Consider the following 13,051-nt stretch of genomic DNA (forward strand, 5'->3'; position numbering starts at 1 on the left):
AAGTACAGCACAGATTCATCTCATCTACATCTCCACAGCACTGGTCACTACTGATCATGTACATAAAGTGCAGCCCAGATTCATCTCATCTCTGACCCCACAGCACTGGTCACTACTGAGCATGTACATAAAGTGCAGCACAGATTCATCTCATCTCTGACTCCCCAGCACTGGTCACTACTGAGCATGTACATAAAGTGCAGGACAGATTCATCTCATCTCTGACTCCACAGCACTGGTCACTACTGAGCATGTACATAAAGTGCAGGACAGATTCATCTCATCTCTGACTCCACAGCACTGGTCACTACTGAGCCTGTACATAAAGTGCAGGACAGATTCATCTCAACTAAAAGCCCAGATCTTTAGATCAGGAGCAGACATTTATAGGACATTTCATAACTTTCCCAATTTCTTATGAAAACATTTACAGTGCATCCTACATTGTATTAGGCCTGTTTCACACTTCCGTTTTTTCAAATCCGTCAAAATCCGTTGTTTTCCGTAAAAAAACGGATCCGCCATTTTTTGCAGGATCCGTTTTTTTGTCCCATAGACTTCCATTACGGTTACCGCGGATCCGTCAAAAAAACGGAAACGGATCCGTTTGGCGGACACAAAAACGGAAGTGTGAAACAGGCCTTACTGAACCCAATTTATTATATATATTTTCAGTCGGTCCATTTTATACTGACTCCAACAAAAATGGACAGATACCAACTCCACAGCCCTGGTTGGGTGATGGCTTAGGGACTCTAAGCCATCAGACAGGTTATACCATCCATTTGATATGCTATAAGTAGCTCTTGTGATGATACCTGCATGAAAGGTATTATCTGTGATGTTTATTTTTTTTTATCTTGAGAAGTTAATATTGATGTTGTCTCTTATTTGGAGCCTCCATAAATTACAAGTCCATGGAACTCCAGGAAGGTCTAAAGAGTGGTCTAAAAACGGCACTTTCCGATCCCTGGCTTCTCCTCTAGTACTGCTGCTGCCCAGGTCCCCTGCTGCTTTCCTTCCTTTCTCTTGATGGCTGCAGACACACAGAATATGCCATTTTGTCTGATAGTTTCTGGTCCCACCTCATCCCTTGTAGCTACTTCATATGGGTCATAGACCCCATTCTCTGCATGATTGCCGAGCTCAGACGTGAGATCTGCATATGTCAGACATTTTTCATATCATATGGACATGCCATGCACGTCCATGGTGGGAATACCCTTTTTTAATCGACTGGGCTTTCACTTTGGTTTTTAGATTGGTCCTCTTAGAAATATGAATGGATGCGTCGGTCTCATGAGTAATGATTGCATTTCAGGCCTTTAAATCTTTGTTTTTTTTCTTTTTTGTTTCCTAGTTTACATGCATCTATTGGAAAATGACCTGAATCCAGAAGTGCGGAGAGCCGTGTTATCGTGCATCGCTCCATCTGCCAGGACTCTGCCGAAGATTGTTGGCCGGACAAAGGATGTGAAGGAGCTTGTGAGGAAGCTGGCGTACCAGGTAAGGAGGACGTTGCCGATTGGTCATATGCATTACAATCTATTTTACAGGTCAAATTTGCCAGGTGACGTGTTTATTCCTGATCTCACACACAGGTTTTAGCAGAAAAGGTCCACGTAAGGGCACTGACGATCGCACAGAGAGTGAACCTCCTGCAGCTGGGGCTGAACGACCGCTCAAGTAAGTGATGTGAAAGCTGCGCGCGTCGTCTGGTTCCTATATGGCCGGTACGTTATCGCTTCTTACTTCACAGAGGCAGTAAAAGAAATCGTGCAGAAGAAGCTATTGCAGTCGTGGCTGAAGTACACAGAGGGGAATGTCTTGGAGTTGCTCCACCGTCTGGATGTGGAAAATTCTCCTGAAGTCGCCATTTCTGCCCTCAATACAATGTTCGAGCTCTCCTCTGTCAGTGAACTTGTGGAGAAGTGTCAAAATATTGATGAAAGGTAAAAATTTGATCATTCCTGGCAAGTCTGTTCTAGTAAACTCATGTCCTCCATGTCATAACACCTTTATGCAGCGCCCAGCATTTAGACATTCCTCTATAATTCCTCCCGAATAGTTGTAAATAAATTGACAAATGGGCGTTGCCATTGCTGCTTACAGGTGTCTGTCCCTACATTGACACTTTCAACACTGGGTAATTCCGTTCTGTAAAGACCCCCCCCCCAACTAGTAACGCCCAGTTGTCAATTTATTCATTTTTTTTGTATTATTATGATTAGGAATAACAGAGGAACGGCAGCAGGCAGTTCAAAGAAAATGTTTTTATGTAAAATAGACATGACCGGTGATCTGACACCCTCACATCGGAACAAAATTCAATTTTTGTTTTGTTTTCTCCCAGGAGTCATCATTTTATTGTTCTGTTTTAACTTTGAGAGTTTAATTTTGCTGAACGAGTCCTAGTTATGATTACTCCATTTACTTTACAATATAATGTATTATAAAAAAAAGTACACTATTGGTTTTAAGGGTTAATTTTTACAGTGTTCCATATGCGGTAAGAATGACCCGCAAATGATTCTTTAAGTTGGTATGATTACAATACCAAACCTATATTTATTTTTTTGTCTACGTTTAAGCTATATTTTAATTCTACTCTTACAAACGCAGTACAACAAAATATTTTTTTTTGTAGTTATGAAATAAAAAGCTGAATGTGATCCCAGCTTCTAAGTTTTACAATTTTTTTTTTTTTTCATTTTATTTTTTAGATTTCTTATAGGCCTATTCCTCACCCCACCCCAAAGCAGCCTGTACATGTACGTCCATTTAATGTGAGGTGTTATAAAGGTGCTTAAGTGCTGCTGTCAGTGGCCTACAGGAGTGATCAGAGTACCTGTGGGTTTATTTTTTTTTTTGCATGGGTGGGATTTCTGATCTCATTTTCTTTCTTCCCTAGGAAACTGATTCCTTTGGACACTTTGACTCCAGAAAACATCTTGTACTGGAAAGCACTTTGTGAATACTTCAAGTCCAAAGCTGATGAGGGGGAGGCTGCCCTTGAGCAGATTTTACCCGAGCCGGCGGTGTATGTGGAGTATTTGCTGAGGTGAAGTTCATTTTGCCTTTGTTTCCATTAAATTTATTACAGATTGGTTGCTTTTAAAGCTGGTCTAAAACAAATATTGATTTTTGATCATAAATGTCTTTTTTTGGATCGCTAGTTTCCGAGTGCTGTAATGTCTTTAACGGGAAGGTGCCATCCAAAAAAATTTTTTCCAGCAATTGAAAAAATGTAAATGTTTGCATCTTCTTAAATATTATTTGTTTTTATTTTTTGTAAAATATGAGAAATAATTTTAAAAAGTTTGGCATTTCCACTTGTTAACACTAGGGGGAGCAGCTACTGAAATTTGGCACAGAAACCTGGTGTACAACTAGCTCACATTACTGCCCTGCAGTAATTCTGGGCGGAATCTGCTGACATGGGTGTGATGTCACTCCTCTCCTCCCCTTCTGGGTGTTTGCTAAGGGAAAAGAGAGGATGACATTTAGGAACACAGTGAGCAGCCATTTTGATGGGGCCTGCAAAGTTACTGACTGTCTTTGCATGCAAAGTCTGGATCAGAACAGCAGAATCAGCAGAAATGTTTCCTGGATTTCTGTGGAGCAGACAAGCAAACGGTGCATCCAGGTGTATAAAACACCGCGCTCTATGTACAATCCCTGGCACCGAGCAGGGTGCCCCCCATAGACCAGCACACTGCACTCCTGAAATACTCTGTGCTGCTGTCACCCTGCTTCCTCCACCATATATCTCCCTCTGTGACCCTCTATAGACCCGCATACTGCACTCCTGAAATACTCTGTGCTGCTGTCACCCTGCTCCCTCCACCATATCTTCCTCTGTGACCCCCATAGACCAGCACACTGCTATCCTGAAATACTCTGTGCTGCTGTCACCCCGCTCCTTCCACCATATATCAGGCCCCTGTCGCCTCGCTTTCACACATCGCCAGGACAAGATCTGAGGAGTGGAATGGGGTCTTGGGTCACAGAGGATGACAGGCAGCAAGGATTCTGGGAGCAGGGTGACAGTTGCAGGATTAGATACACAGCTCAGCAGTCAGTATCACACAGGATAGGATTAGATGTCCAGCAGATGGTCGGGTGTTTTGGAAAGAGCAGCTCGATCTCCAGGAGCTCGTCCTGTATCCTCTCCTGCAGCTGGTATGTGCAGAGTGAACATCCAAGCCCTGTGTTATGCTGGAACAGTACAGCATCCAGGGCAAGCAATAGAGTGTAAATGGAGCTAAAAGGAAAGCACTGGGCTCTAATAAAATGGCACCTGGCCACACCTACAGCTGTGACTTGAGCTGCCCACAGAGGCGTGCCCAGTTCACAGCTGCTGCTGCTGCAATGATACAGGCATGTCTTATGCCCAGGGACTGCCGTAAATGAGCACGGAAAGTGTTGTTCAGCAGCCAGAAAGGTAAGATGGCAGCCCCCAGTGGCTGCATTAATATAGTAAAAAAGAAAAAAAACCCATACACACCACTGAGTCAAGCTTAGGGGACAATATCTTTTTATACTATTTTCTTTTTTACATTAAATTATGATAAAACACGCCACCTTCCCTTTAATTTTCAGATGATGGAGCTGCATGAAGGTTTGTATTTTTGTGTCCTGAGCTGATGTTGATTCTTGGATCACCTCTTATTGCAAATTTTTGCACTCTTGCTGCAGCTAAAAGACTTGCAGTTTTGGCCCTTTTCCCTGTAAAAAAAACAAAAAAAAAACATGTTTACCGATTGGGTTAAATTTTAATATTTTGATAGATGAAACGTTTACGAACATGGGGATGTGTATCACATGTTTTTTGTTTTTTTTGTGTATATGTATATTTTTGGGGGAAAGGGGTTTGTGACTTGAACTTATGCATTTTATTTTTTTAAAACTACTTTTGACTACTTTTTTTGTATTTGTTTATCACTTTAATGACTATTGTACATAGCAAAAATCACAGTCTATGAACGTCATGTTGGCAGAGGGCTGATCAGAAGACCCCAGTTTTCCTTGCAATCCAGCGCCATCTCGTGATTGTGCCGATGCACAGTTAGAACACTGCCTCGCCCCACCCAGCCCGAGACGTGCCATTGTCATCAATTGACAGCTGCATTTAACAGGTTAACAGCAGTGGGTGGAGCAGCTTGTATTTTGATAATTGAGACTTTTAAGGATTGTGATAATACCAAAAAGTTTATTTTTTAGAATTTTTAGTTTGAGCAGTAACCAGTGCCGATGTTGGGGAGCGGTGTAGGTGGGAATGGTTTGACCACACCACAATACTATGATACAAGGTTCTTCAGCTGTTGTTACTTGTATCTGTTTATGGGAAAGCTGGTCAGAAGAACAGGGGTGGCACGGTGGCTCAGTGGTTAGCTCTGCAGCTTTGCATCACTGCGGTCCTGGGTTCAAATCCCACCAAGGACATTTGCAATGAGTTTGTATGTTCTCCCCGTGTTTGCGTGGGTTTCCTCTGGGTTCTCTGGTTTCCTTCCACAAGCCAAAGACATCCTGATGGGGAACCTAGATTCGGGGACAGTGCTGTAAAGCGCTGTGGAATTAATGGCGCTATATAAATAAGTAAAATAAATAAATAGCAGAATCTTAACCTGCTGTGTAAGAGAAGACATTAGCAGAGATCTTAGTCCATGTGCACACATTGCGGCCTCTGCGGCGGATCCGCAGCGTTTCAGGCTCTGCGGGTCCGCAGCAGATTTAGCTGCGTTGTACAGTACCATTGTTTGCAATGGTAAACTGAAAAATGCTGTGCACATGCTGTGGATTTTTCCGTGCGGATTTGCTGCGGGTTCAAATCCACAGCATGTCAATTCTTTGTGCGGATTCCGCTGCGATTTCACACCTCCATTGTGGAGGTGTGAAACCGCAGGTCTTTTGACCTGAGAATTTACCTGCAGGTTTTTCCAAATCCGCGCGGAAAAATCTGCAGGACCTAAAACTACATGTGCACATAGCCTTAGAGCAGCAGTCATATCCTTGCCAGCTGCAGCCTTCACATCACAGTAATTTTGGGTGAGTGTTCATCAGGTCCGGGCACCTGAGCCCATTTACCGATCGGGTTAATTAAATTTTATGTTTTGATCAAACTATAACTGCAGCAATGATTTCACTGAGTGATATATACTCAACGCTAAAGTTGAGCTATAGGGCTGGTGCCCAGTCCTGGTGAGCGCTCACCGGTATCCACAGTATTTATAGGGCCGCAGCTGACAGCAATTTCATGGCTACACTCTGATCACTGTAAAGACTCTTGACAGGGAATTTGTAGCCCACTTCTATGCTCTGGGCTACAATGAAATGTCACTACTCGCCAGTTCACCACTGTGGCAGCCACAGTACAGGATATGTGGTCGGCTGACATATTTGCTGTATTTAAGTGCCTCGTTAAAACGCTTACGCGCCCGTCTCGCTCGCTCTCTCTCCCTGTCTAGTGTTTAAGTTTGTATGTTGCTTCCAAAAAGTGCCAAACAATAATACAAGTTCTCGTACACAACGCACGGCTTCATACACCCATTTTGATGAAATTGATTAGTCAAATGTGAAAAAGCAAAAATGTATGGGTGGGGTATAGTGACTGGTTATTGAAGGGTTAAAAAATGCTTTTTGATTCTCCATATAGATCTATTTTTTTTTTTTTTTTTTTTTTTATCCTGACTTAATAGTAAATTTGACTAAACGACAAAGCCGTGCCTGTCGGCAGAGTGCCGCGCCTGGTCTGTGTTACTCTACAAGTAATAATCATTAACCGGTGTCTCTCACTGCAGTTATCTCCGGACGCTCCCTGTTCTCGCCGAGGAGGAGATGGCCGATATGACAAGAATTGAAGACATAATGACTAAAGCCTTCATCGGCCAGCAGCTGATCCACCTCATCGGCTGCCTGGACACCAGTGAGGAGGGAGGCAGGTAGGTCGCTATTCTCCCCGATGTGGTCACGCCACCTTCCCACCAGTTCATGGTGTCCTGTTACTTCTGACCGTATTACACCAGTCCAGTAAATGTGCTAATTCTACAGTAATAAATCATTAGACTTTCTGCCTATTGTATAAAGTCTGAATAAAAATGGCTGTCAAACAGTGAGGCTTTATGTCCAATATACACATTTTATATGTGGTGTATTTAAATAAAAAGTAGTCACACTTGCAGAACATTTTTGACAGCAGAAGACTGCCTCAATGGATCGTCCGTAAGTGGCCAAGCGCTTCTGGTACTTTGCTTTACAGATCAGTAGAGGTTTCAGGAGTCAGTACTTATGCAGAAGCGGTGACGTCTTTCTATTATACTTTTTCCTCAGATTGTTCCTCTTCCAGTTTTGGCTTATAAATACTGATGTAAAATACTGACCCAAATACTGTCCTGTTGATTGGTGGGGGTCCCATTAGTTAGACCCTAACCAGTTAGGAGCAATCCCAAGAACCTCGAAACTCGATTCAGTTTACAGAGGGCGACAACCTGCATACATCAGACAGAACGCTGTGAATAGTGAGCAGTAATAATGTACCTCTTTCTCACTGGGCAGCATTCATAGTTGCTGTCTGTTGTAAAGAAGGTAAAAAACAACATAATCTATTTATTCTCTACAGGAAGCGACTTCTTACCATCCTGCAGGAGATACTAATTATGCCCAAAGTCCCAACGTCCTTCGTGCCTTCTCTTGTGACCATCCTGCTCAACATTCTCAAAGATGATAACCGCAGAATCCTAACCGTACGTAGCCCGTAACTTAGTGATCTGGTTCCTTGTGTCTGTTTTGTATGTTTTCTTTTATCTTTTCATTTACTGTATATACTCGAGTATAAGCCGACCCCCCCCCTAATTTTGCCACAAAAAACTGGGAGAACTTATTGACTCGAGTATAAGCCTAGGGTGGGAAATGCTCCATAGATGCTGCCCCCATGCTGCTGCATGTAAAAATAAAAAAAAAGACTTACTCACCTCTCCGTCGCTGGGTGTCAGGTGCCGGTGTCACTGCTAGCACCTGAGATACTCACGTGTCCTGCGTCCATGGCTGCTCACCGCTCTCTGGCACGTCATCAGTCAGTGACGTTCAGACTGCAGGGGGCGCGGCGCGCACTAACCACGTCACCGCGCCCTCTGCTGTCTGAAGTCACTGACCGATGACAGACAGCAGCAAGCAGCCATGGACGCAGGACAGGTGAGTATCGCTATACTTACCCGACCTGACGCTGTGTCTTGAGCCACCTGCTTCTCCGCGCTCTCTCTTCCTGCCTTCAGCGGTCATGTGGTACCGCTAATTAAAACTCATGAATATGCGCATATTCATGAGTTTTAATGAGCGGCACCACGTGACCGCTGAAGGCAGGAAGAGAGAGCACGGGGATAAGCTGGGGGCTCAAGACACAGCGTCAGGACGGGTAAGTATGACCTGACACCCCCGCCCCCCTCCCCCTCTGACCCCCTTTGTATATGTCTCGAATATAAGACGAGAGGGGGACTTTCAGCCCAATTTTTTGGGCTGAAAATCTCGGCTTATATTCGAGTATATACGGTATTCATTTTTTCACGACCAAGGATATTTTCCATCCTCTAATCCTAACCAATCCTTCATAATGGGCCCAAACCAAGCCACCTGCACCCCGCTGACTGAGATGTTTTTGTGTACTTTACTTTTAACAGAGAAAGGAGCAGAGTAGAAATGTCTGAAAAAAATACACAGGTTGTGATACATATGTGATCCTAGGTTTAATAAAATCCCATCTTTTGTTTTTTTTTTGCTGCATTTTACTGTTCCAGCAAAGGGAATACAATCTTTGTACACACTGCTTATTATTTCCTTGCAGATATGAAACCGTTTCAGATCTGCAGCTCATCAGAGCTTTCAGCATTTTTGCAGCGTTTTTCACCCATTTCAATGAATGGGGAAAATACAAATGTTTTTATGCTTTTTTTTTTTTTTTTTTTTTTCCTGCCCCCCTAAAATAAAAACATTTTTGATGTAGAAATGTCCTTAGCAAATACTTAACGTGTGCACATAACCTGATAGGTGGATAAAGAGGTTGTCCACTACTCGGACATCACCTTCTCAATTCCCCCATATAAATAAACGGCCTGTTCTCGCCTCCTTTGTGGGCACTGTTGCAGTGATGATGCAGATATGCTTTGTAAGAGCAGTAAAAGCATATTGCCTAATTTAAATGTAATAATAAGGGATAAAAACACCTTGTATTAATAGTACAGATGATGAAGTTTGATGCCAACAAGATTTCCCCAAACAGTATGATAACCTCGCAGTGAATTCCACAGCAGTGATCCCCCTCATAATGCTTCATACAGAATAAGGGGCCCCCACACACAGTCCTCCATGCAGAATAAGGGGCCCCCACACAGTCCTCCATGCAGAATAAGGGGCCGCCACACAGTTCTCCATGCAGAATAAGGGGCCCCCACACAGTTCTCCATGCAGAATAAGGGGCCCCCACACAGTTCTCCATGCAGAATAAGGGGCCCCCACACACAGTCCTCCATGCAGAATAGGGGGCCCCCACACACAGTCCTCCATGCAGAATAGGGGGCCCCCACACATAGGCCTCCTTGCAGAATAAGGGGCCCCCACACAGTTCTCCATGCAGAATAAGGGGCCCCCACACAGTTCTCCATGCAGAATAAGGGGCCCCCACACACAGTCCTCCATGCAGAATAAGGGGCCCCCACACATAGTCCTCCATGCAGAATAGGGGGGCCCCCACACATAGTCCTCCATGCAGAATAGGGGGGCCCCCACACATAGTCCTCCATGCAGAATAGGGGGGCCCCCCACACATAGTCCTCCATGCAGAATAGGGGGGCCCCCCACACATAGTCCTCCATGCAGAATAGGGGACCCCCCCCACACACAGTCCTCCATGCAGAATACGGGGCCCCCACACACAGTCCTCCATGCAGAATAAGGGGCCCCCACACAGTCCTCCATGCAGAATAAGGGGCCCCCACACAGTCCTCCATGCAGAATAAGGGGCCCCCACACACAGTCCTCCATGCAGAATAAGGAGCCCCCACACACAGTCCATGCAGAATAAGGGGCCCCCACACAGTTCTCCATGCAGAATAAGGGGCCCCCACACACAGTCCTCCATGCAGAATAAGAGGCTACCACACATAGTCCTCCATGCAGAATAAGAGGCTACCACACATAGTCCTCCATGCAGAATAGGGGGCCCCCCACACGTAGTCCTCCATGCAGAATAAGGGGCCCCCACACACAGTCCTCCATGCAGAATACGGGGCCCCCACACACAGTCCTCCATGCAGAATATGGGGCCCCCACACATAGTCCTCCATGCAGAATAGGGGGGCCCCCACACATAGTCCTCCATGCAGAATAGGGGGCCCCCCCACACAGTCCTCCATGCAGAATAAGGGGCCCCCACACAGTTCTCCATGCAGAATAAGGGGCCCCCACACATAGTCCTCCATGCAGAATAAGGGGCCCCCACACACAGTCCTCCATGCAGAATAAGGGGCCCCCACACATAGTCCTCCATGTAGAATAAGTGGCCCCCACACATAGTCCTCCATGCAGAATAGGGGGGCCCCCACACATAGTCCTCCATGCAGAATAGGGGACCCCCCCCACATAGTCCTCCATGCAGAATACGGGGCCCCCACACAGTCCTCCATGCAGAATAAGGGGCCCCCACACAGTCCTCCATGCAGAATAAGGGGCCCCCACACACAGTCCTCCATGCAGAATAAGGAGCCCCCCACACACAGTCCATGCAGAATAAGGGGCCCCCACACAGTTCTCCATGCAGAATAAGGGGCCCCCACACAGTTCTCCATGCAGAATAAGGGGCCCCCACACACAGTCCTCCATGCAGAATAAGAGGCTACCACACATAGTCCTCCATGCAGAATAGGGGGCCCCCCACACGTAGTCCTCCATGCAGAATAGGGGGCCCCCCCACACGTAGTCCTCCAAGCAGAATAGGGGACCCCCCACACGTAGTCCTCCATGCAGAATAAGGGGCCCCCACACACAGTCCTCCATGCAGAATACGGGGCCCCCACACACAGTCCTCCATGCAGAATACGGGGCCCCCACACATAGTCCTCCATGCAGAATAAGGGGCCCCCACACATAGTCCTCCATGCAGAATAAGGGGGGCCCCCACACATAGTCCTCCATGCAGAATAGGGGACCCCCCCCCACATAGTCCTCCATGCAGAATACGGGGCCCCCACACAGTCCTCCATGCAGAATAAGGGGCCCCCACACAGTCCTCCATGCAGAATAAGGGGCCCCCACACACAGTCCTCCATGCAGAATAAGGAGCCCCCACACACAGTCCATGCAGAATAAGGGGCCCCCACACAGTTCTCCATGCAGAATAAGGGGCCCCCACACACAGTCCTCCATGCAGAATAAGAGGCTACCACACACAGTCCTCCATGCAGAATAGGGGGCCCCCCCACACGTAGTCCTCCAAGCAGAATAGGGGACCCCCCCACACGTAGTCCTCCATGCAGAATAAGGGGCCCCCACACACAGTCCTCCATGCAGAATACGGGGCCCCCACACACAGTCCTCCATGCAGAATATGGGGCCCCCACACATAGTCCTCCATGCAGAATAGGGGGGCCCCCACACATAGTCCTCCATGCAGAATAGGGGGCCCCCCACACAGTTCTCCATGCAGAATAAGGGGCCCCCACACAGTTCTCCATGCAGAATAAGGGGCCCCCACACACAGTCCTCCATGCAGAATAAGGGGCCCCCACACATAGTCCTCCATGCAGAATAGGGGGGCCCCCACACATAGGCCTCCATGCAGAATAGGGGGCCCCCCACACGTAGTCCTCCAAGCAGAATATGGGGCCTCCCACATGTAGTCCTCCAAGCAGAATAGGGGGCCCCCCACACGTAGTCCTCCAAGCAGAATAGGGGGCCCCCCACACGTAGTCCTCCATGCAGAATATGGGGCCTCCCACACGTAGTCCTCCAAGCAGAATAGGGGACCCCCAACACGTAGTCCTCCATGCAGAATAGGGGGGCCCCCACACGTAGTCCTCCAAGCAGAATAGGGGACCCCCCACACACAGTCCTCCATGCAGCATACGGGGCCCCCACACACAGTCCTCCATGCAGAATAAGGGGGCCCCCACACACAGTTCTCCATGCAGAATAAGGGGGCCCCCACACATAGGCCTCCATGCAGAATAGGGGGCCCCCCACACGTAGTCCTCCAAGCAGAATATGGGGCCTCCCACACGTAGTCCTCCAAGCAGAATAGGGGGCCCCCCCACACGTAGTCCTCCAAGCAGAATATGGGGCCTCCCACACGTAGTCCTCCAAGCAGAATAGGGGACCCCCCACACGTAGTCCTCCATGCAGAATAAGGGGCCCCCACACACAGTCCTCCATGCAGCATACGGGGCCCCCACACACAGTCCTCCATGCAGCATACGGGGCCCCCACACACAGTCCTCCATGCAGCATACGGGGCCCCCACACACAGTCCTCCATGCAGCATACGGGGCCCCCACACACAGTCCTCCATGCAGCATACGGGGCCCCCACACATAGTCCTCCATGCAGAATACGGGGCCCCCACACATAGTCCTCCATGCAGAATAAGGGGCCCCCACACATAGTCCTCCATGCAGAATAAGGGGCCCCCACACATAGTCCTCCATGCAGAATAGGGGGCCCCCACACATAGTCCTCCATGCAGAATAAGGGCCCCCCACACATAGTCCTCCATGCAGAATAAGGGGCCCCCACACATAGTCCTCCATGCAGAATAAGGGCCCCCCACACATAGTCCTCCATGCAGAATAAGGGCCCCCCACACATAGTCCTCCATGCAGAATAAGGGCCCCCCACACATAGTCCTCCATGCAGAATAAGGGGCCCCCACACATAGTCCTCCATGCAGAATAAGGGGCCCCCACACATAGTCCTCCATGCAGAATAAGAGGCCCCCACACAGTCCTCCATGCAGAATAAGAGGCCCCCACACAGTCCTCCATGCAGAATAGGGGGCCCCCACACATAG

At 47.6% G+C, this 13,051-nt stretch overlaps 1 protein-coding gene across 1 annotated transcript in view; it reads left to right on the forward strand.

Annotated features, from left to right (window-relative positions):
• Positions 1-13,051, forward strand: part of NCAPG (non-SMC condensin I complex subunit G) — a 91,986-nt gene that overhangs the window by 20,414 nt on the left and 58,521 nt on the right. Inside the window, exons 4-9 of the mRNA XM_073574655.1 lie at positions 1,361-1,506; positions 1,602-1,686; positions 1,760-1,952; positions 2,912-3,061; positions 6,801-6,941; positions 7,619-7,742. Coding sequence (XP_073430756.1) covers positions 1,361-1,506; positions 1,602-1,686; positions 1,760-1,952; positions 2,912-3,061; positions 6,801-6,941; positions 7,619-7,742 — 839 coding nt within the window. The remainder of the gene's footprint in view (positions 1-1,360; positions 1,507-1,601; positions 1,687-1,759; positions 1,953-2,911; positions 3,062-6,800; positions 6,942-7,618; positions 7,743-13,051) is intronic.

Source organism: Dendrobates tinctorius, unplaced genomic scaffold, assembly GCF_039654945.1.
Source record: "Dendrobates tinctorius isolate UK_male_01 unplaced genomic scaffold, ASM3965494v1 ptg000039l, whole genome shotgun sequence".
NCBI lineage: Eukaryota > Metazoa > Chordata > Amphibia > Anura > Dendrobatidae > Dendrobates > Dendrobates tinctorius.